Source organism: Anomaloglossus baeobatrachus, chromosome 5 (assembly GCF_048569485.1).
Source record: "Anomaloglossus baeobatrachus isolate aAnoBae1 chromosome 5, aAnoBae1.hap1, whole genome shotgun sequence".
NCBI lineage: Eukaryota > Metazoa > Chordata > Amphibia > Anura > Aromobatidae > Anomaloglossus > Anomaloglossus baeobatrachus.
In genome coordinates this window covers 24,538,276-24,563,660 of record NC_134357.1, presented here as the reverse complement: position 1 = coordinate 24,563,660, position 25,385 = coordinate 24,538,276, and the positions used below count along the sequence as shown (strand labels likewise).

The window sequence follows — 25,385 nt, the reverse complement described above, 5'->3', positions numbered from 1 at the left end:
TGACAGTGTTATTGGGAGCGGTCTATGGCTGACAGTGTTATTGGGAGCGCTCCATGGCTGACAGTGTTATTGGGAGCACTCTATGGCTGACAGTGTTTTTGGGAGCACTCTGTGAGTGACACTGTAAATGGGAGCACTCTATGGCTGACAGTGTTTTTGGGAGCACTCTATGAGCGACACTGTAAATGGGAGTACTCTATGGCTGACAGTGTTATTAGGAGCACTCTAATGCTGACAGTGTTTTTGGGAGCACTCTATGAGTGACACTGTAAATGGTGGCACTCTATGACTGACAGTGTTATTGGGAGAACTCTATGGGTGACAGTGTTAGTGGGAGCACTTTATGGCTGACAGTGTTATTGGGAGCACTCTATGGGTGACACTGTAAATGGGAGCATTCTATGGCTGACAGTGTTTTTGGGAGCACTCTGGGAGTGGCACTGTAAATGGGAGCACTCTATGGCTGAGTGTTCTTCGGAGTACTCTATGAGTGACATGGTAAATGGTAGCACTCTATGGCTGACAGTGTTATTGGGAGCATTCTATGGCTGACAGTTTTATTGGGAGCACTCTATGGTGGACAGTGTTATTGGGAGCACTCTATGGCTGACTGTTTTGGGAGCACTCTATGAGTGACACTTTTAATAAAACTACTCTCTAAAAAAATGTTTTAATGGTAGTATTCTGACAAAATTCAAGGGGTTATCCCATTATGGATACATTTTTAAGACCCCATAAAACCAGCTGGAAAGAAACAGCCGCTACAATGGTAATACAGTGTTATTATACATCTGTACTATTACAGGCTTTTACTAGTCCTTTAAGAAAGGGTGTGGTGTCTGGAATGGGCGTGGATTTGCAGGTTATTGGGGGTGTCCTAATTTTCCCTAGTTTTCTATGCTGGGGCAGAACAGTGCCCCTCCCCAGGGTATCAGGTGCGAGCGCCTCTTCTGGGCTCTGACACTCGTCTCGTTCACTTATTATTTGATGTTTTGAAGACAGAGCTGTGGTTTGATCTGCGGTTGTGCCCAGGTGGAAGCTTCGCTGTGTATATAGACGCCTTCAGAGCTGCATTCACACTGCACACCTTCAAATATCAAATCATAGAGAGCTATTATTGTTGTGCAGGAAGCCGCAGTCACCGCAGGTAATCCGTTCATTCAGCAGAGGCCGTAGCGTACGCTTGACCCAAATTTGTTTTCATACTTTTTTTTTCCGCTTAGTTAAAATTTACAGATCTGATGGACTACAAGTCTCAGCATGCAAGGGCATACATAGCATATAGGCTGCTATGGGGGCCCTGGAGAGCAGGGGCCAAACACACAGTTCTGTGGTCATTATTAGTAAACAGGAAGAAGGTGAGTATAGAACGTGGAGGGAAACATTTTTTAGTGGCCAGATCTCTGCTGGCTGTCAGTGAATACAAACATTACATTAATTGATTACATTGAGAGGCTGAAAACCGATCTTGACCTAGTCAAGGGTTCTTACGACATTTTTTAATCAATTTTTATTTATTTTTTTCATCTGTATGAAGTATGGCGACCAAAAAAACGGAAATTCTGTCATTTCAATTTTTTTTTCTTTTTGGACCTCAACATATAGGATAATTTTAGATTTTGATAGGTCGGACTTTTATGGAGACGACAATCTCATTTTTCATCTATTCTTTGATTGAGGAAAAAAGGGGTAATTTATACTTTTATATATTTAGTTTAAAACTTTTTTTTTATTTTGTTACTTTATTTTACCCCCTGGGATTCCTGACTGTGATTATTCGATCGCTCCTCCTGTATTCTACAGTTTTATGCATTGATACTTCACTTTTCCAGGTGATTTTAGACTACCATGACAGGGCATGTGTGGCGCCCCTGAGGCTCAGGTCGTCACATGGTACTGCACCTCACTTTGGGTGTGGTGCTGATCATGGATCCAAAAGGAGGTCGGTACCGGTTTCATCATCCACAACCACATACACACGGGTTGCCCCTTCCCCACTGGGGACTGGGCTAGGGTTGGGCATAAAAGGGGTTTCCAACAGTGTGTGGCATTTACAGGATGACATCACAACAGGGACCCCAATCCACTAGTTTAGGACCTGGGTAGGGGGAGGAGCGGCCCCCAGGGGGAGTTAGGAGTCACACACACACTTTACAATTTTCATAGAGTTCTCCAGCAGGAGTGACAGTGAACGGACGTGTTTCCCGGTAGCTCCTGTGGGACATAGGGGTTTAATGGTCGCTGTGGAGATACCGTGTCAGTTCCCCCAGGACCAGAGCTGTTCCGGGTGCAGCACCCTAGGGTGGTGTAATTCCACGTGGCATCACCAGATTTTGCCGGATAGAGGAGTTCCATGCTTCTCCGACCACACAGGTTTCCAGAGCCGGGTGGCATATAGGACTTCCAGGGCCGGTGTTGCCCTCCTGCGGATTCGGGATGGACCTGAGCCCATCACGGCAGTAACCAGTGTGACCGGGCTGGCAGCTGAAGTTGTGAGTAAACTACACCCTGAACCCGCAGAGACTGTGTTGGCTCGTCCGTACCGGCGTCGCCGCCCAGCGCTTAGGTGCCAATGACCATTATAACCCTCATCAACCACCCGGGGCCTGCTCCGCCTGTGGGGAGTGACACCATCCCGGCTTCATTAACACCTGCCCTCGAGAGGAACCCTGCAGCGGCGGCTACTCCCTGGCCACATACCACAGGTGGCGTCACGACAAACTCTTCCCAATACCACGCTTACCCCACCATTTAACTGTACACCTCGGGGCAACGGAACCGGGCAAGGCCACCCCGTGACAACTCCTGACCCGACCCGAAATGGTCCGGCGACGAGTAGGCGGACCACCAGCCCCATGGGGTGCTACACATGCTGGGACTTATAGTTCTTTGGCTGCCGGCCCCTGGGCTCCTGTGTAGGGTGGGTGCCGGCCCCTGGCCTCCTCTGTAGGGTGGGTGTTGTCCACTGGCCTCCTGTGTATGGTGGGTGCCGTCCACTGGCCTCCTGTGTAGGGTGGGTGTTGTCCACTGGCCTCCTGTGTATGGTGGGTGCCGTCCACTGGCCTCCTGTGTATGGTGGGTGCCGGCCCCTGGCCTCCTGTGTATGGTGGGTGCCAGCCCCTGGATTCCTGTGTAGGGTGGGTGCCGGCACCTGGCCTCCTGTGTAGGGTGGGTGCCGGCCCCTGGCCTCCTGTGTAGGGTGGGTGTTGGCCCCTGGCCTCCTGTGTAGGGTGGGTGCCGGCCCCTGGTCTCCTGTGGAGGGTGGGTGCCGACCCCTGGCCTCCTGTGTAGGGTGGGTGCCGGCCCCTGGCCTCCTGTGTAGGGTGGGTGCCGGCCCCTGGCCTCCTGTGTAGGGTGGGTGCCGGCCCCTGGCCTCCTGTGTAGGGTGGGTGCCGGCCCCTGGCCTCCTGTGTAGGGTGGGTGCTGACCCCTGGCCTCCTGTGTAGGGGTGGGTGCCGGCCCCTGGCCTCCTGTGGAGGGTGGGTGCCGGCCCCTGGCCTCCTGTGGAGGGTGGCTACCGGCCCCTGGCCTCCTGTGTAGGGTGGGTGCCGGCCCCTGGCCTCCTCTGTAGGGTGGGTGTTGTCCACTGGCCTCCTGTGTAGGGTGGGTGCCGTCCACTGGCCTCCTGTGTAGGGTGGGTGTTGTCCACTGGCCTCCTGTGTATGGTGGGTGCCGTCCACTGGCCTCCTGTGTATGGTGGGTGCCGGCCCCTGGCCTCCTGTGTATGGTGGGTGCCAGCCCCTGGATTCCTGTGTAGGGTGGGTGCCGGCCCCTGGCCTCCTGGGTAGGGTGGGTGCCGGCCCCTGGCCTCCTGTGTAGGGTGGGTGTTGGCCCCTGGCCTCCTGTGTAGGGTGGGTGCCGGCCCCTGGTCTCCTGTGGAGGGTGGGTGCCGACCCCTGGCCTCCTGTGTAGGGTGGGTGCCGGCCCCTGGCCTCCTGTGTAGGGTGGGTGCCGGCCCCTGGCCTCCTGTGTAGGGTGGGTGCCGGCCCCTGGCCTCCTGTGTAGGGTGGGTGCCGGCCCCTGGCCTCCTGTGTAGGGTGGGTGCTGACCCCTGGCCTCCTGTGTAGGGGTGGGTGCCGGCCCCTGGCCTCCTGTGGAGGGTGGGTGCCGGCCCCTGGCCTCCTGTGGAGGGTGGCTACCGGCCCCTGGCCTCCTGTGTAGGGTGGGTGCCGGCCCCTGGCCTCCTCTGTAGGGTGGGTGTTGTCCACTGGCCTCCTGTGTAGGGTGGGTGCCGTCCACTGGCCTCCTGTGTAGGGTGGGTGTTGTCCACTGGCCTCCTGTGTATGGTGGGTGCCGTCCACTGGCCTCCTGTGTATGGTGGGTGCCGGCCCCTGGCCTCCTGTGTATGGTGGGTGCCAGCCCCTGGATTCCTGTGTAGGGTGGGTGCCGGCCCCTGGCCTCCTGGGTAGGGTGGGTGCCGGCCCCTGGCCTCCTGTGTAGGGTGGGTGTTGGCCCCTGGCCTCCTGTGTAGGGTGGGTGCCGGCCCCTGGTCTCCTGTGGAGGGTGGGTGCCGACCCCTGGCCTCCTGTGGAGGGTGGGTGCCGGCCCCTGGCCTCCTGTGTAGGGTGGGTGCCGGCCCCTGGCCTCCTGTGTAGGGTGGGTGCCGGCCCCTGGCCTCCTGTGTAGGGTGGGTGCCGGCCCCTGGCCTCCTGTGTAGGGTGGGTGCCGACCCCTGGCCTCCTGTGTAGGGTGGGTGCCGGCCCCTGGCCTCCTGTGGAGGGTGGGTGCCGGCCCCTGGCCTCCTGTGGAGGGTGGGTGCCGGCCCCTGGCCTCCTGTGGAGGGTGGGTGCCGGCCCCTGGCCTCCTGTGTAGGGTGGGTGCCGGCCCCTGGCCTCCTGTGGAGGGTGGGTGCCGGCCCCTGGCCTCCTGTGGAGGGTGGGTGCCGGCCCCTGGCCTCCTGTGTAGGGTGGGTGCCGGCCCCTGGCCTCCTGTGTAGGGTGGGTGCCGGCCCCTGGCCTCCTGTGTAGGGTGGGTGTCGGCCCCTGGCCTCCTGTGTAGGGTGGGTGTCGGCCCCTGGCCTCCTGTGTATGGTGGGTGCCGGCCCCTGGCCTCCTGTGTATGGTGGGTGCCGGCCCCTGGCCTCCTGTGTAGGGTGGGTGCCGGCCCCTGGCCTCCTGTGTAGGGTGGGTGCCGGCCCCTGGCCTCCTGTGTATGGTGGGTGCCGGCCCCTGGCCTCCTGTGTATGGTGGGTGCCGGCCCCTGGCCTCCTGTGTATGGTGGGTGACTGACTTCTCCTCTCGGCCGCACTCTTCTTTCTCTCTAGTAAACAGCAGTCTCACATTTTCCAGTGACAGAGACAGTCAGAGACGGCACGCAGAGAGCGAGAGCTCGATGTACATTTTCCAGTGTCTCTCAGAGATGTCACTTCTCAGCTGCCTGTACTGACAGGCGGGAAGACAGTCAGCACAAAGTGTCAGTGACGTGTGACATACATATATAAGGGGAGACAGACGGCACCTGGCACTCAGAGATGGATACCAGACCCATCTGCCTCCTACTGCTCGCCACCATAATACCAGGTAAGAGAGGGGCGTCCACCGCTGATACCGTGCAGTATACTGTGTCCACCGCTGATACCGTGCAGTATACTGTGTCCTCCGCTTATACCGTGCAGTATACTGTGTCCACCACTGATACCGTGCAGTATACTGTGTCCTCCGCTTATACCGTGTAGTATACTGTGTCCACCGCTGATACCGTGCAGTATACTGTGTCCTCCGCTTATACTGTGCAGTATACTGTGTCCACCGCTTATACTGTGCAGTATACTGTGTCCTCCGCTTATACTGTGCAGTATACTGTGTCAACCGCTGATACCGTGCAGTATACTGTGTCCACCGCTGATACTGTGCAATATAATGTGTCTTCCGCTTATATTGTGCAGTATACTGTGTCCTCCGCTTATACTGTGCAGTATACTGTGTCCTCCGCTTATACTGTGCAGTATACTGTGTCCACCACTGATACCGTGCAGTATACTGTGTCCACCGCTGATACTGTGCAGTATACTGTGTCCTCCGCTTATACTGTGCAGTATACTGTGTCCTCCGCTTATACTGTGCAGTATACTGTGTCCACCGCTGATACTGTGCAGTATACTGTGTCCTCTGCTTATACTGTGCAGTATACTGTGTCCTCCGCTTATACTGTGCAGTATACTGTGTCCTCCGCTTATACTGTGCAGTATACTGTGTCCACCGCTTATACTGTGCAGTATACTGTGTCCACCGCTGATACTGTGCAGTATACTGTGTCCTCCGCTTATACTGTGCAGTATACTGTGTCCTCCGCTTATACTGTGCAGTATACTGTGTCCACCGCTTATACTGTGCAGTATACTGTGTCCTCCGCTTATACTGTGCAGTATACTGTGTCCACCGCTTATACTGTGCAGTATACTGTGTCCACCGCTGATACTGTGCAGTATACTGTGTCCTCCGCTTATACTGTGCAGTATACTGTGTCCTCCGCTTATACCGGGCAGTATACTGTGTCCACCACTGATACCGTGCAGTATACTGTGTCCTCCGCTTATACTGGCAGTATACTGTGTCCTCCGCTTATACTGTGCAGTATACTGTGTCCTCCGCTTATACTGTGCAGTATACTGTGTCCACCGCTGATACTGTGCAATATAATGTGTCCTCCGCTTATATTGTGCAGTATACTGTGTCCTCCGCTTATACTGTGCAGTATACTGTGTCCTCCGCTTATACTGTGCAGTATACTGTGTCCTCCGCTTATACTGTGCAGTATAGTCTGTCCACCGCTGATACTGTGCAGTATACTGTGTCCAGTGCTGATACTGTGCAGTATACTGTGTCCACCGCTGATACTGTGCAGTATACTGTGTCCACCGCTGATACTGTGCAATATAATGTGTCCTCCGCTTATATTGTGCAGTATACTGTGTCCTCCGCTTATACTGTGCAGTATACTGTGTCCTCCGCTTATACTGTGCAGTATACTGTGTCCTCCGCTTATACTGTGCAGTATAGTCTGTCCACCGCTGATACTGTGCAGTATACTGTGTCCACCGCTTATACTGTGCAGTATACTGTGTCCACCGCTTATACTGTGCAGTATACTATGTATCCACCGCTGATACTGTGCAGTATACTGTGTCCAGTGCTGATACTGTGCAGTATAATATGTATCCACCACTCATACTGTGCAATATACTATGTATCCACTGCTGATACTGTGCAGTATACTATGTATCCACCACTCATTCTGTCTGGTATACTATGTATCCACCGCTGATACTGTGCAATACACTGTGCATTATTCTGTGCCACAAACAATAATTTTGCCTTTTCTAAGGGATTTTTGGGTACAATAATGCACCTCAATAGCGCTGCGGTTTTGTGCACTCGTTAAGTATTTGCTGCGTTTTTCTCACGTTTTTCCTGCGCATTTTTATCACAAATCCTGGCTTTCTTGTAGCACCGAGTGGATGATATTCCGGTATGTCGTGCACACGCTGCTTATTTTTTTTTTTGCAGACGTGAAGCAGGTTCATATCTGCGGCATATTAACCCTTTCAGCATTTTTCAACTATTCTAATGATCAAGGAGAAAAAAAAGCAGCAAAAACACAACAAAAGCGCAGATTTTATGTTACATTTTTTTCCTGCAAACACTTCAGTATTTGTAAGAGAAATATCTGCAGCAAATATTTTTCGGGTGCACATTCACCCTCATCTGTCTCCCCCTCCGCTGTCACTGTCCTGGTTCCCACCAATCGCTGGTTTTCCCTGGTCCTCGTAGTCCAGAACGCTGCATATACAGTAACGGTAGTAAAGTGCATGATGGCGGTGTGATGTGTCTGTCCATGATGCCGCATATGATGACCCATCCTTGTATCTCTCCCTCTGCAGCGTCTGCTGTGCTCGTCACCGGTGTCCTCGGGGGCCGCGTCATTCTTCCATGTGACATGAACGGTTTGTGGAAGGTCAGACGTCCGGATACAAACCCAGCGAGCTATGTGCGCTGGCAGAGGAACGACGGGTAATGATATTATACACTGCCCGCAGCCATACCTGATGGAAGAAGTCAGGGGAAAAAAGGCTTGGACATGTTGTAATCAATATGCCCAATCCTTTTGTTTTTAATATAGAGATAAGACGTCTTCCGAGGTGTCTGGATTTCCCTCTTGTTCCAACGAAAATCCATACACTGATGGTTGAGCCCAATGCTAATATGAATGGGGGGCACAATCCCATCACATGGGTGTTAGTCTCCCAGTTTAGCTCCACTTCTTATCTTAATGCAACCATACTCTTCCATCTTCACTCTCTATATCTTCCCTGCTGTCTTATCCCTCCTTGTCCTGGTTCTATAGTTGATCCTTTACCCTAAAGCCAGCCCAAGAGCAGATCTGTGAATATGCAAGGATTAGGCATGTTGCTTTTTTTACATGCCCAGTCCTTTACTATTGCAAGTTGTTTTACTAAATAAGAAGCTGATCCCCCTAAAATAGATTTCCATAAGATACACATTATGTTGGTGCATAGCAGCCTCTTGTCTGTTGTTCAATGACAACTATTGATTGAAAGAAGGATTGGGCATGTTAAAGTCGATATGCCTAATCCTAGTTTCTGCAGGCATCTGCTATCATAGAGTTGGGTGACTTCTATACATTAGCTGGCTGATATATACACAGTGTCCTGACTAGATGGCTGAGATATACAAAATTGATGCCACTTATGAGTCAGATGCACAGTATAATTAGGTGGGAATGGTTGGATAATCTAAGAGGAGACTCTCATCCAGAGGCAGACATATCATTGGTGCAACAGGGGCCCCATACACTCTTCTTGCACAGGGGTCCTTTTCTGTCTGTGTCTGCTAGTGCTCTCATCCGTTCTCCAGGGGAAGATCCCAAGCAAAATAAGGATTGGGCATGTTGCATTTTTACATGCCCAGTTCTTTGTTATTGCAAAAAAATAAGCAGTTATTTCACTATATAGAGGCTGGTCCCACTGAAATAGATTTCCATAAGATACATGTTATGTTGGTGCATAGCAGCCTCTACTATTGATTGAAAGAAGGATTGGGCATGTTAAAGTCGATATGCCTAATCCTAGTTTCTGCAGGCATCTTCTATCGGAGAGTTGAGTGACTTCTATACATTAGATGTCTGATATATACCCAATTGAGGCCACTACCAAGTCAGATGCACATTATATTTTGGTGGGAATGATTGGATCATCTAATAGGAGACTCTCTTCCAGAGGCAGACATATCATTGGTGCAACCAGGGCCCCGTATACTCTTCTTGCACAGGGGCCCTTTTCTTTCTGTGTCTGCTAGTGCTCTCATCTGTTTGCCACTGGAAGATCACAAGCAAAATAAGGATTGGGCATGTTGCATTTTTACATGCCCAGTCCTTTCCTAGTGCAAAAAAAAATAAACAAGTTATTTCACTATATAAGAAGCTGATCCCACTGAAATAGATTTCCATAAGATACATGTTATGTTGATGTATAGCAGCCTCTTGTCTGTTGTTCAATGACAACTATTGATTGAAAGAAGGATTGGGCATGTTAAAGTCGATATGCCTAATCCTAGTTTCTGCAGGCATCTGCTATCGAGAGTCGGGTGACGTGACTAGATATATACACAACTGATGCCACTTATGAGTCAGATGCACATTGTATTTTGGTGTGAATGATTGAATCATCTAATGTACAGAGGAGACCCCCATCCGTTCTCCAATGGAAGATCTCAAGCAAAATAAGGATTGGGCATGTTGGATTTTAACATGCCTGATCCTTTGTTGCAGGGAAAAATAAGTTGCCGCCATTAACACCAGTGTCACGGGGTCCTTCTCCCATATCACACAATCAACAGAGCGAGAAATGATTTGAACAATCCAAAGAACATTTATTCCAAGCAAGTCAGAAGGTCTTTCAAATAATCCACCACACAGAGGGTAAAGTAGTCTAATAATGGGATAAATGTCCCGGGGATCAGTCACAATCCTCCAGCAGTCCTTTTCCAGGGAAATCGGGGTTTCTCAACTCCCCAGCTCTCTGGGGTGCTTCCTGTAGCTGCAGCTTCTCCCCCAGAAGATGAATCTTCCCGCTTGTGTCTTGTCCTTCAGGGTTTCTCAACTTCCCAGCTCTCTGGGGTGCTGCCTGTAGCTGCAGCTTCTCCTCCAGAGGATGAATCTTCCTGCTTGTGTCTTGTCCTTCAGGGTTTCTCAACTTCCCAGCTCTCTGGGGTGCTGCCTGTAGCTGCAGCTTCTCCTCCAGAGGATGAATCTTCCTGCTTGTGTCTTGTCCTTCAGGGTTTCTCAACTTCCCAGCTCTCTGGGGTGCTGCCTGTAGCTGCAGCTTCTCCCCCAGAGGATGAACCTTCCTGCTTGTGTCTTGTCCTTCCCAGCCAAACTGAATAATCCCCCAGGTAAACAGTGAGGTTAGGTGGATTCCAGGCCCCCCCTCCCCCACACCTAGGGACAGAAGCACTGCAGGGGGTTATAAACCTGCAGACAGGACAAATAATACATAGATTGGACAGAGCACCGCTCCTAAAATACAAACCTACACAAAATGATATACAACCCACAATATCACACCGTCACAGCCAGGCAGCAGCTTATTCCCCTTCCACCAACTGAAAAACCTTTTCCCCTCAACTCCTATCCTTTCTCTCTCTGTCCACAACCTCTCCCATCCTCTTACATCTCGTGCCGCGTCTCAGTCTTCTCCTCTCATTATTCCAGGACTCCAAGGCCGGTGCTCAGGTTGCTCCCTAATGGGGTGACTTTCAGGGGCCTCCCGTTCATGTCTCGTGCCTCGGTCCCAACATCTTCGATCCATCAAGGAATTTTTTCATTACATCTGAAGGATTTGAAGGAAAAGGATGCGGGAAATTACACTGCGGAGGTCAGACACGGACAGAGAAAGAAGAGATGTGAAGTATCTCTGAGGACCATAAAAGGTGCAAACTTCTATACTTTTCAGTGGGTTAATATGTTTTATTTTCAGTTTTTATAAACTACTAGCTGTAGTACCCGGTGTTGCCCGGGAAAGTAACTGTCTCTCTGTCTCTCTCCCAGTCTCTGTCTGTGTGTCGCTGTCTCTGTGTCTCTGTGTCTCTCTGTCTGTGTCTTTCCTTGTCTGCCTGTGTCTGTCTCTTTCTGTCTGTTGCTATCTCTCTATCTGTCTCTGTATCAGTCTATCTGACTCTATCTCTGTGTCTCTGTCTGTCTGTCTCTGTCTGTCTCTCTATCTCTGTATCTGTCTGTCTCTTTCCCCGGCCTTTGTCTTTCCCCGGCCTGTGTCTTTCCCCGGCCTGTGTCTTTCCCCGGCCTGTGTCTTTCCCCGGCCTGTGTCTTTCCCCGGCCTGTCTCCCCATCCCTTTCCCTTTCACTGTCTGTCTTTGTCTGTGTCTTTTGCTATCTGTCTCTTTCCCTGTCTGCCTTTGTCTGTGTCTATCTCTTTCCCCGTCTGTCTCTTTCCCTGTCTGTCTCTGTCTGTTTCTCTATCCTTCTCCCCATCGACATCATATTACCTCCCACCTAATCTACTTATACTAACAATGTCCTTTGTTCCTATCGCAACCAATCACAATTGCTATTAATGACCTGTAGTTCCAGGCTCCATTCACTTTAATGGAGGAAGGTTTTTTGGAGAGTAACTGTAAAGCGCGGGGTTACATTTTCCCATCAAAACATAGTCTATGACATTCCCTGGGTCACATGAGGTGTCTGTGCAAAATTTCGTGATTGTACATGCGACGGTGTGGATTCCTTTAGCGGACACACACACACACAAACACACACACACACACACACACACACACACACATATAAACTCAGCTTTATATATCAGATAATAAGTAGTCTAAAAAATATCATATTATTCCATTCCAATGTTCTCTGTTTTCACTTTGAGACTCAATTTGACATTATTTTTAAAGAATTTGATAAAACATTAAAAAAGGATTTTTTTTTTGTATTTCTACTCGGAATTCCAGATAAGGAAAGTTCACCAGTAATGAAATGTGCGCTTGGTAAAGTGCGTCTCACGTTCCTACATCAGATAACCGCGCCTCATTAAATTTTTGACATTTCTTGGAGTGGTAGCGGATGGCAGTGACACTGGATGGTAGTCAGGATTCATTGCACCTTTCAAACACGGACAGAAATTGCACCCGTGGACTAAGCTCTCACCTAGAGCTGTAGTACGGTCAATTTTTGGATGCTCAAGTATACCTGTCATGATGAAAAAGCTGCTTTCTGTCCATTATATGACATGTAGCCTTTATTTTTCATCAGTTTACCCTCCGCAGCCTCTATCTCTATCTACTTTTTCAGTTGTCTCTGAGCTGGTGAGTTGAGATTAGCTGCTATGATGTCTGCCATTCACAGCACACAGACGCAAGGGATTCCTGCTCTCCTGTCTGTGTAGAACAGGTTCAAAAAGCAACAGAAGCTTGGAGGACATTATACAGCTGTATACAGCAGTGTAGCTGTCAATCCAGCTCAGGGGTGAGATAAAACCCTTACTAGAAATGAGCAGCAGATTGGAGGACAGTGTAAAGCAGTACTGAGCAGTGCAACTGTAAATCTAGCAGTGGCTCAGATAAAACATTTACTAGAACGCAGAAGTAGCATAAAGGACAGTGTACAACAGTACTGAGCAGGCTAGCTGTGAATCTGTCTTTGAGGTGTGATAAAACACTTACTAGAAGGCAGCAGCAACATGGAGGACAGTGCACAGCAGAGCTAAGCAATGTAGCTGTGACACTAACACTGGGTAAAGTAAAACAGCAGAAATACGGAGGACATTATGCAGCAGTATTGAGCAGTGTAGCTGTGACTGTATCACTGGATAAGATAAAACACTTACTACAACACAGCAGGAACATGGAGGACATTATACAGCAGTACTGCGCAGTGTAGCTGTGACTCTGGCACTGGGTAAGATCAATTGCTTACTATATGGCAGCACTAACATTTAGGACATTGCACAGCAGTACTAAGCAGTGTAGCTGTGAATCCAGCTCTGGAGTGAGATAAAACACTTACTTTAAGGGAACAGCAGCATGGAGGACAGCAGACACCAGTACTGAGCAGTGTAGCTGTGAATCTATCACTGGGTAACAGAAAACACTTACTGGAACACATCAGAAACATAGAGGACATTATACAGCAGTACTGAGCAGTGTAGCTGTGAATCCAGCTCTGGGTAACAGAAAACACTTACTAGAATAGAACAGAAACATGGAGGACATTGTACAGCATTATTGAGCAGTGTAGCTGTGAAAATAGCTCTGGGGTGAAATAAAACACTTTCTGGAAAGGAACAGCAGCAAGGAGGACAGTGTACAGCAATATTGAATAGTATAGCTTTGAATCTAGCACAGGGGGAGATAAATTGCTTACTATATGGCAGTAGCAATATATTTAGGACATTACACAGCAGTACTAACCAGTGTAGTTATGAATCTAAGCTCTAGTGTGAGATAAAACACTTACTAGAAAGGAGCAGCAGCATGGAGAACAGCAAACAGCATTTTTGAGCACTGTAGCTGTGAATCCAGCACTGGGTAAGATAAAATACTTACTAGAATGCAACAGAATCATGGAGGACATTATACAGCAGTACTGAGCAGTGTACCTGTGAATCTAGCTCTGGGATGAGATAAAACACTATAAGGGAGCAGCATTATGGAGGACAGTGTACAGCAATACTGAATAGTGTAGCTTTGAATTTAGCACTGGGCAAGATAAAACGCTTACTAGAGTGCAACAGAAACATGGAGGACATTGTACAGCAGTACTGAGCAGTGTAGCTGTGAATCTAGCTCTGGGATGACATAAAACACTTACAATAAGGGAGCAGCAGCATGGTGGACAGCATATAGCAGTACTGAGCAGTGTAGCTGTGAATCTAGCTCTGGGATGAGATAAAACACTTACAATAAGGGAGCAGCAGAATGGTGGACAGCATACAGCAGTACTGAGCAGTGTAGCTGTGAATCTAGCTCTGGGATGAGATAAAACACTTACAATAAGGGAGCAGCAGCATGGTGGACAGCATATAGCAGTACTGAGCAGTGTAGCTGTGAATCTAGCTCTGGGTAAGTGAAAACACTTAGTGGAACACTGCAGAAACATGGAAGACAGCATACAGCGGTACTGAGCAGTATAGTTCTGCATCTAGCCCTGGGGTGAGATGAAACACATACTAGAAAGGAGCACCAGCATGAAGGACAATAGTACTGAGCAGTGTAGCTGTGAATCTAGCACTGGGTAAGATAAAGTGCTTACTATAGGACAGCAGCAACATGGACAACATTGAACAGCAGTACTGAGCAGTGTAGCTATCATTCCAGCCCTGGAGTGAGATCAAACACTTACTAGAAAACAATAATTTTCTGTCTCTTTTCTTGTTTGTTCCTTCTTCTCCCCCTCCCATCTACATATACTTTAATCTGCAGCTGTAATCTGATTCCTCAGTGAGCTGGCAGTCCATTTTGCTTTGCCCAAGTCGAATTTCATTTTTTTTTTGTGTGTGTTTTTTTTTCCAGTGAATGAGTTTAGGAGGCAGGTGAGATGGAGAAAGGGCTCATAAGGGGAGAAAGAAGCAGATTTCTTTGATAAGATATATTACAAAGTTGTTTTGTTTTAGATTTGCTTGTACTATTTAAAGTATAAAATCATAAAAATTATAAAAAAAAATTACATACAGCAGGCAACCTGCTTGTTGATGGTTTCCAGTAGTGAAAACATGAAAAATAAGAAATGGATAAAAAAAAAAAATTAATGTTAGGTTGGATTTTTACATTTGATGACTATAATGGGGACATTTTTAGCTTTTTGTAGCCTGGTAATTATTTGCAGAATTATTTTATAAGGAAAATGGCCAACACGCTCAGCATTGTACGGCTGAGATTGAATGTGGGCGCCGGATTTTTTTTGTGTGCAAATTTCTATTGTAATCTCTGATATGAACAGCTACATAATTCCAATCTGTAATCTGGGTTTGCAGTAGTCTGTAGGCAGCAGAGCGATGCTGTGGGACGTATCGGTACTGAGCAGAGAGATTATACGGGCAAAACTGAAATTAGTGCGGGGAAAACGGGGAGCGGTGGAAATAGTGAGGCGTCCCCGCGTCTTCATTGTATATCACCATGGGATACACTGCGACAATGTGGGCACAAAGTAGATCAGTCTCCTCGGCAGATGTATCACAGCGGTGCCCCTCGCCCAGCCACATCCTGTTATTATCTTCTGTGTATAGGGGGCTTCGGTGACGCACACGGAGGGGATTCAGGAAACCGGTGACACATCAAGTGTGAGGGTCCCCGTCGGTATCAGTTTCCTTTAGGTCATAATATTAAATATAAACCATTAGTAATAAGACTGAAGGCGGACGAAAAGAAATGAGGGGAACAATGAGATAAAGGCCAAGGAAGAAAAGACAAAAAGTCAGATTCTGTAGAGTGGGAGAGAAAAGTTTAGAAAGTTACAGTTTGGAAAAAAAGATGCCTTTGTAGGTAGGTGGTCTTATCGGGAGGTCTAAATATACCCAGGGTCAGTGTAATATAATGTACGGTACTTGATTCTTGTGCAGGGGGTATAAGATGTTTTATCTTTCATATAGGAAGGGATTCTTTCCAGTAAAAGCAGTAGAATTGTGAACTGACCTAATACCTTGGGTGCTGGCACAAACCAGTCACATTTTTAGTCTGTGTATTTAGCTATTCAGATTTCTATTTTCAGCAGAACACTTGTCAGCTTTGCCATGTAGATCAAGGCGGATGAGCAGAGCCATCTCATTATTATAAGAGGGCAGGGGGATAATCTGTCTGTGTATTTAGCTATTTAGATTTCTATTTTCAGCAGAACACTTGTCAGCTTTACCATATAGATCGGAGTGGAATGAGCAGAGCTGTCTCATTATTATAAGAGGGCAGGGGAATAATCGGTCTGTCTGTGTATTTAGCTATTGAGATTTCTATTTTCAGCAGAAACAGTTGTCAGCTTTGCCATATAGATCGGAGTGGAATGAGCAGAGCTGTCTCATTATTATAAGAGGGCAGGGGGATAATCTGTCTGTCTGTGTATTTAGCTATTCAGATTTCTATTTTCAGCAGAAACAGTTGTCAGCTTTGCCATATAGATCGGAGTGGAATGAGCAGAGCTGTCTCATTATTATAAGAGGGCAGGGGGATAATCTGTCTGCCTGTGTATTTAGCTATTCAGATTTCTATTTTCAGCAGAACACTTGTCAGCTTTGCCATATAGATAGGGGTGGAATGAGCAGAGCTGTCTCATTATTATAACAGGACAGGGGGATAATCTGTCTGTGTATTTAGCTATTCAGATTTCCATTTTCTGCAGAAACACTTGTCAGCTTTGCCATATAGATAGGGGTGGAATAAGCAGAGCCATCTCATTATTATAACAGGACAGGGGGATAATCTGTCTGTGTATTTAGCTATTCAGATTTCCATTTTCTGCAGAAACACTTGTCAGCTTTGCCATATAGATTGGGGTGGGATGAGCAGAGTCGTCTCATTATTATTAGAGGACAGGGGGTAATGGTTTTGTTGCTGGAGGCTTAGATAAGGCAGGATAGTAACTCTATATATACGACCCTGTATACAGGTCTGGAGAGAGATTGTACTCCATCACTTCATGAAGAGATTATCAGTCTATTGATCTTTCTCTGTCACTTGACTAAAAAGTTAGTTTTGAAAAAAGATGTAGGTAGGTGGTCTTACCGGGAGGTCTAACTATACCCAGGGTCAGTGTAATATAATATACTTTACTTTACTTGATTCTTGTGCAGGGGGTATAAGATGTTTTATGTTTCATATAGGAAGGGATTCTTTCCAGTAAAAGCAGTGGTATTGTGAATTGACTTATTGCCTTGGGTGTTAGAACTAACAAGTCACTTTTTTGTCTGTGTATTTAGCTATTCACCCTTCCATTTTCTGCAGAAACACTTGTCAGCTTTGCCGTACAGATTGGGGTGGAATGAGCAGAGTTGTCTCATTATTATTAGAGGACAGGGGGTAATAGTTTTATTACTGGAGGCTTAGATAAAGCAGGATAGTAACTCTACATACGGCTTTATATACAGGTGTGGAGAGAGATTGCACTCCATCACTTCCTATCAATCTATTGACCTTTCTCGGTCAGTTGACTACTGTTCATTGCAGTTGCTATAAAGTGCACACTCTTCTGTAATGTCTAGTCTGAATGTGGTCTATTTACCTTACAATCCCTCGCAGTGATCCAGTCCCCTGATGGTTCTGTACCTGAGAACAACTCGGTTACCCTGACGTGCAAAATCATCAATCCCAGTGGTTCTTCCATCTCCGTCCATTGGTTTCATCATGGAATCCTTGTCCATCCATCCAGCAGAATATCAAAGAATGGGAGTAGCTTGTATTTCCATCGTCTTACTCAAGAAGACCATGGCAAGTGGAGCTGTGAGGTGGACGGTGCACGATCCAGTGTGACCCTTTTGGTGGTTGGTGAGTCATCATCAAAGTATCTGACATCAATCTCATTTATGATCATTTTAAGTCCCCTATGTGACGCTAGCCACTACTTACGTGAAGTATGGGTGGAACAGTAGTCAGGAAAGCCGGGGTCTGTTAACAGGAGGAAACGTATGAACACAAGGAGAAAACAGAGGTATAGTCAGGTCAATATCCGAGGGTCAGAAATCCAGGAGAGCACGTAAATGTTCATGGAGAAAGCAGAGATCTGGTCAGGTAACGGTTCGAGGTCAAAAAGGCAGAGGTCACGACAAGAACAGGGAGTGGGCAGAGAGGAGTCAAATAACAGTCCGGATTAGAGAACAACGATCAGAACACTAGCAAAGACACAAGCCAACAGCACAACTGCAGAACCAGAGAATACAACTGGCGAGGTTCTGGGTAAGCAAGCTCAGTAAAAAAAGCCTGAGCACTGATCAGGGAGGTGGAACACCTGAATAATCAGCATCAACATAGAATCCAGTGCTGTCAATCAAACCGGTAGCTCAGTAACTCAGGAAAACAAAGCATAGCATCTCCAAAGGCAACATGCTCTGCAAAGAGGAATCGTGACACCCTATAAGTCCAAGTAAATTATTAGGGCACCTTACTTAGGTTCTTGACAGGTTTTCCCACCATTGGTAACATATTGTTTGTGCATGAATGGCTTTCTGATCTCTGGGAGAAAACCTTGCCTTGACTGATTCTGTCTGTAGGGTCATATATAGTCTATCAGAGCTCCCTTTAGTTGGTCAAGACCTTGGAACAATATTGGGCACCAAGGGCTAGCAGAAGACAATCTCATTTGGAGCTGAAATTATGCCTCAATTATTTACCACTGGGGGGTGGGTCCAGAGAAACCCATTGACCAATTTGTTGTCTTCTTCAGGTATCACCAGTCCGGATCCTATCTTGGTCTACACTGGCGTGGGTTCCTCCGTTGAGCTTCCTTGTAACATCTCACATTTGCCCACGGAACAACAACTGAGTTATCATTGGAGCAAAGAGAAAAAAATATTTCAAGACAACAAACAAGCGCTCATACTAAATCCTGTGAGACCAGAAGATGCGGGAACGTTCCGATGTGACACCACCTACAAAAGCCAAAGACTGACCAGACGGATCGAGCTGAGGGTAATCCAAGGTCAGTGGCGGACTCTAATAATTTTTACCATTTAGTCCAAGTCCAATTCTGTCTGATAATATAGAGGATCTGAGCAAATTGACATATACGTTTGAGGGAAAAGACTCAGTATGAGATTAAGAGTCCAGCAGATGGTTCTCCTGGACTCCTAAACTCAGCAGAGGTCAAAATCAATCAGCTCAACTCCTCCTTCTCTGTAACGTACACACTCCATGAGACAGGGTCACGTTAATGTTTTCGCTCCTTGCGTTTTCTTTCTTGTATACATGAGACTAGTCTTTTTGGTCCTCAGTGTCACCCACCGATTCTGCGTTCACCAAAGAAGGTTCCCACCTACGTCTCCTGTGCAACGTCAATGGTTCAACTGGGAAGGAGCGCTTTCACTGGACAGGCCCATCTCTTCCAGAAGGACAGAGAAAAGTCATTGAAGGAGACTTAGTCGATCTGTGGGACGTGCAGACAGAGGATGCAGGGGCTTGGACCTGCTCAGTTTATGACGTTGAGAGATTATTAGGAGAAGTGGAGCATTGGGTCTATGTGCACGGTAAATTGATGACTATTACTGATACTGTTACCTTCATGGTCCCTACTCCTCTGGGGCTGTCCACCATCTTCTTAACCTACTTTGATCTCTCTCCATTCTCTCCCAGGTTCTGTCCATCTTTATATCTTCTTAACCTACTTTGATCGCCCTCCGTTCTCTCCCAGGTTCTGTCCATCTTTGTATCTTCTTAACCTACTTTGATCGCCCTCCATTCTCTCCCAGGTTCTGTCCATCTGTATATCTTCTTAACCTACTTTGATCGCCCTCCGTTCTCTCCCAGGTTCTGTCCATCTTTGTATCTTCTTAACCTACTTTGATCGCCCTCTATTCTCTCCCAGGTTCTGTCCATCTGTATATCTTCTTAACCTACTTTGATCGCCCTCCGTTCTCTCCCAGGTTCTGTCCATCTTTGTATCTTCTTAACCTACATTGATCGCCCTTTGTTCTCTCTCACGTTCTGTCCATCTTTGTATCTTCTTAACCTACTTTGATCACCCTCTGTTCTTTCTCAGGTTCTGTCCATCTTTGTATCTTCTTAACCTACTTTGATCGCCCTCCATTCTCTCTCAGGTTCTGTCCATCTTTGTAGCTTCTTAACCTACTTTGATCGCCCTCCATTCTCTCTCAGGTTCTGTCCATCTTTGCATCTTCTTAACCTACTTTGTTCGCCCTTATTGCATTTCCTCTTCCTTCTTATCTCACCATCTTCTTATTACAGTCATATGAAAAAGTTTGGGCACCCCTATTAATGTTAACCTTTTTTCTTCATAACAATTTGGGGTTTTGCAACAGCTATTTCAGTTTCATATATCTAATAACTGATGGACTCAGTAATATTTCTAGATTGAAATGAGGTTTATTGTACTTTCAGAAAATGTGCAATTAACATTTAAACAAAATTTGACCAGTGCAAAAGTATGGGCACCCTTATCAATTTCTTGTTTTGAACACTCCTAACTACTTTTTACTGACTTACTGAAGCACTAAATTGGTTTTGTAACCTCATTGAGCTTTGCCCTTCATAGGCAGGTGTATCCAATCATGAGAAAAGGTATTTAAGGTGGCCACTTGCAAGTTGTTCTCCTATTTGAATCTCCTATGAAGAGTGGCATCATGGGCTCCTCAAAACAACTCTCAAATGATCTGAAAACAAAGATTATTCAACATAGTTGTTCAGGGGAAGGATACAAAAAGTTGTCTCAGAGATTTACACTGTCAGTTTCCACTGTGAGGAACATAGTAAGGAAATGGAAGAACACAGGTACAGTTCTTGTTAAGCCCAGAAGTGGCAGGCCAAGAAAAATATCAGAAAGGCAGAGAAGAAGAATGGTGAGAACAGTCAAGGACAATCCACAGACCACCTCCAAAGACCTGCAGCGTCATCTTGCTGCAGATGGTGTCACTGTGCATCGGTCAACAATACAGCGCACGTTGCACAAAGAAAAGCTGTATGGGAGAGTGATGCGAAAGAAGCCGTTTCTGCAAGCGTGCCACAAACAGAGTCGCCTGAGGTATGCAAAAGCACATTTGGACAAGCCAGTTACATTTTGGAAGAAGGTCCTGTGGACTGATGAAACAAAGATTGAGTTGTTTGGTCATACAAAAAGGCGTTATGCATGGAGGCAAAAAAACACGGCATTCCAAGAAAAGCACTTGCTGCCCACAGTAAAATTTGGTGCAGGTTCCATCATGCTTAGGGGCTGTGTGGCCAATGCCGGCACCGGGAATCTTGTTAAAGTTGAGGGTCGAATGGATTCAACTCAGTATCAGCAGATTCTTGACAATAATGTGCAAGAATCAGTGACGAAGTTGAAGTTACGCAGGGGATGGATATTTCAGCAAGACAATGACCCAAAACACCGCTCCAAATCTACTCAGGCATTCATGCAGAGGAACAATTACAATGTTCTGGAATGGCCATCCCAGTCCCCAGACCTGAATATCATTGAACATCTGTGGGATGATTTGAAGCAGCTGTCCATGCTCGGCGACCATCAAACTTAACTGAACTGGAATTGTTTTGTAAACAGAAATGGTCAAATCTACCTTCATCCAGGATCCAGGAACTCTTGAAAAGCTACAGGAAGCCACTAGAGGCTGGGATTATTGCAAAAGGAGGATCTACAAAATATTAATGTCACTTTTATGTTGAGGTGCCTATACTTTTGCACCGGTCAAATTTTGTTAAAATGCAGATTGCACATTTTCTGTTAGTACAATAAACCTCATTTCAATCCAGAAATATTACTGAGTCCATCAGTTATTAGATAAATGAAGCTGAAATAGCAAAAACCCAAATTGTTATAAAGAAAAAAGGTTAACATTAATATGGGTGCACAAACTTTTTCATATGACTGTATTATATCTCCTCTTCCTTCTTATCTCACCATCTTCTTATTGTATTTGTTGTGACATCCTCCTCACTTCCACTGACTTGACACCTCCTTGTACTTGCTCCTCCATTTTCTCTATTACGTTTCGATATCCATGTTTCCTGATTCCTGCTCTTTACTTTCTCAGCTGCCCATACTGCAGATGTCGGTGCGATCACGTCTTGGCAGGTCATTCTCCTCCTGATGCTTATATTAGTGTCCTGCCTGGCAGTCATCGCTTTTATATCTTTCCGTAATCACAAGGTAAGCAGTGAAGTGCTTATAGGCCTATCCCCATGTCTTACACTATAGCGTATCCATAAATATACGAGATGCATGTAATCTCCAGAACGGGACCCCATGGCACGATATTGACTGTGAAGAAGTGGTCGTAATCCCCATCCGACCACCGCTTCACTGACTGCGGCATGTTTATGAGCCTTGTTCTTCAGATTGATGCAGCTCTCACTGGTGGGAGCCTCATCTAGTCCACATTTACATTACAGACCAAATGTTTGGACACACCTTCTCATCTCTAGAACAACTGTTAAGAGGAGACTTTGTGCAGCAGGCCTTCATGGTAAAATAGCTGCTAGGAAACCACTGCTAAGGACAGGCAACAAGCAGAAGAGACTTGTTTGGGCTAAAGAACACAAGGAATTGACATTAGACCAGTGGTAATCTCTGCTTTGGTCTGATGAGTCCAAATTTGAGATCTTTGGATCCAATCACCGTGTCTTTGTCGAAAAGGTGAACGGATGGACTCTACAAGCCTGGTTCCCACTGTGAAGCATGGAGGAGGAGGTGTGATGGTGTGGGGGGGCTTTGCTGGTGATACTGTTGGAGATTTATTCAAAATTGAAGGCATACAGAACCAGCATGGCTACCACAGCATCTTGCAGCGGCGTGCTATTCCATCCGGTTTGCGTTTAGTTGGACCATCATTTATTTTTCAACAGGACAATGACCCCAAACACACCTCCAGGCTGTGTACGGGCTATATGACTAAGAAGGCGAGTGATGGGGTGCTACGCCAGATGACCTGGCCTCCACAGTCACCAGTCCTGAACCGAATCGAGATGGTTTGGGGTGAGCTGGACCGCAGAGTGAAGGCAAAAGGGCCAACAAGTGCTAAGCATCTCTGGGAACTCCTTCAAGACTGTTGGAAAACCATTTCCGGTGACTGCCTCATGAAGCTCATCAAGAGAATGCCAAGAGTGTGCAAAGCAGTAATCAAAGCAAAAGGTGGCTACTTTGAAGAACCTAGAATATAAGACATATTTTCAGTTGTTTCACACTTTTTAAGTATTTCATTCCACATGTTTTAATACATAGTTTTGATGCCTTGAATGTGAATCTACAATTTTCAGAGTCCTGAAAATAAAGAAAACTCTTTAAATGAGAAGGTGTGTCCAAACTTTTGGTCTGTACTGTATGTATATGCCCCACATCTACGGCCATCATTAATCTTCACTCCGCTAAACCTTTTGTCTTGCATTTTTCAGAGGCGACTGTCTCACCTGGCCGCTCTGACTTCTATAGAAGTTTCTACAGTCTCTCTGCCAAAGAAGCTTTCCATCTCAGAATGATACCAACCTTCCCGCCCCCGGACCCCGTGACCTTATCGCGTCCCACCGACCACCACCTTTGTTCAGTTTGATTACCGTCACATAGGTGGTCCCCCACATCTGGTGGAGGACACGGGCTGAGAATGTATTCCTGCAATATGTTGTATATAAAAGATTTTTACATTTATCTTTGTAATTTATTTTTATTATATGGTTCTTATCTACTATTAAAGAGCAATAAAAACATCAGATTAGATTTATGATCAGTTTCTGCGTCGCTAATGAAAAGCAACCAATATGGTGCGTTTCTTGTTGCCACTTGTGCAAAACAGAAAAATGCCAATTTCTCCGTAACTAAATCCTGATTACAAAACATTAATTTCTTCTCTAGCATTTAGTAAAAATGTCATAAGGAGGTTTTTACAAAAATCGCCAACTGGCAGCTTCAGAATCTGTGCAGACTATAGATACTGGCTCTCTGCCTGCTAACTTCTCTGATGTCTGTCATCAGCGCAGGCAGACTCGTGCTTTGACCACCAGAGTGGTAGTTCACATGCAGGCTAGCAAGAGTTAATCCCTGCTGCGCTGCTTGTTAGTCTCCTTTGATCACATGCTGTCGGGGAGCCAGTCACATTCGCTCCCCTCATATGCTGGCTGGACTATTCTTTTAATGCCAGCTATACCTCCTCTATACTGAAAAAAACAAAAAAGCCAGCACTAAATGTGCACTACAGCACTAAACATTCCAACTGTACTTATTATAAATTTGAAATTTTTGGCAAAAAATTGCAATTTCTTAGGCTACCCCGCCATGTCACGGCAAATATCTATTAGGGCAGTCCTACGCTAAAATATTTTTATCAAATGTGCCATACGGCCTCACATATGAAATAGTAGAACTGCTCTTAGCAGCACTCACCTGGTCTATTTCAATCCCGTACCCATGACTGAGTCATGGCTGTGGGCGGGACAGGTCCAAGCAAATGCGGCATGAAGTAAATAGCCTGTGGACAGGGCCTGATGACTGAATGTGAACAGTCACCAACTGCCAAAATCTAGACAGGTGGAATACATCCCAAATTGGGGTGCATAGTAAGGTGGGGGTCAGCCACCAACCAATTCAATAAAGAAAAAACAAAAAAGCTAGCACTAAATGTGCATTACAGCACTAAAAATTGGTCAGTGGCTGACCCCCACCTTGCTATGCACCCCAATTTGGGATGTATTCCACCTGTCTAGATTTTGGCAGTTGGTGACTGTTCACATTCAGTCATCAGGCCCTGTCCACAGGCTATTTACTTCATGCAGCATTTGCTTGGACCTGTCCCGCCCATAGCTATGACTCCGTCATGGGTACGGGATTGAAATAGACCAGGTGAGTGCTGCTAAGAGCAGTTCTACTATTCCATATGTGAGGCCGTTTGGCACATTTGATAAAAATATTTTAGCGTAGGACTGCCCCAATAGAGATTTGCCGTGACGTGGCGGGGTGGCTCAAGAAATTGCAATTTTTTTGCCAAAAATCTCAAATTTATAAGTACAGTTGGAATTTTTAGTGCTGTAGTGCACATTTAGTGCTAGCTTTTTTGTTTCTTCTCCTCTATACTGGTCTGGTGAGGTGTTGTGATCCAGACTAAGGGGTACTTTACACGCTGCGACATCACATCCAAAATATCGTCGGGGTCACGTCGTTAGTGACGCACATCCGGTGCCAGTAACGACATCGCAACGTGTAAATCCTTTGTGCGCCGATAAACGATTGCAAATGCGTCGAAAATCGGTGATCTGTGTAGTATCGGTCATTTTCATAATGTCGGGTCGACCGCAGGTACGATGTTGTTTGTCGTTCCTGCAGCAGCACACATCGCTGTGTGTAAACCCGCAGGAGCGACAAACATCTCCTTACCTGCGTCCACAGGCAATGCGGAAGGAAGGAGGTGGGCGGGATGTTATGTCCCGCTCATCTCCGCCCCTCCGCTTCTATTGGCCGGCCGATTAGTGACATCGCGGTGACGTCGCTGTGACGCCGAACGCACCTCCCCCTTGAAGGAGGCATTGTTCGGCAGTCACAGCGACGTCGCTGAGCAGGTAAGTGCGAGTGACGCTGCCGTAGCGATAATGTTCGCTACGGCAGCAATCACCACATATCGCATGTGCGACGGGGGCGGGTGCTATCGCGCTGCACATCACTAGCATCGGCTAGCGATGTCGCAGCGTGCAAAGTTCCCCTTACTAATGGTTGCAGTACTT

General features: G+C 46.8%; 1 protein-coding gene across 1 annotated transcript; it reads left to right on the top strand.

Annotated features, from left to right (window-relative positions):
- The first annotated feature begins 5,453 nt into the window (after window positions 1–5,453).
- Window positions 5,454–23,364, top strand: LAG3 (lymphocyte activating 3). Its single transcript, XM_075352215.1, has 8 exons — window positions 5,454–5,519; window positions 7,880–8,009; window positions 10,729–10,946; window positions 17,256–17,501; window positions 18,397–18,651; window positions 18,944–19,195; window positions 21,716–21,831; window positions 23,073–23,364. The coding sequence occupies exons 1-8, from the start codon at window positions 5,471–5,473 to the stop codon at window positions 23,154–23,156; spliced, it is 1,350 nt and encodes a 449-aa protein (XP_075208330.1). The 5' UTR covers window positions 5,454–5,470; the 3' UTR covers window positions 23,157–23,364.
- The last annotated feature ends 2,021 nt before the right edge of the window (window positions 23,365–25,385 follow it).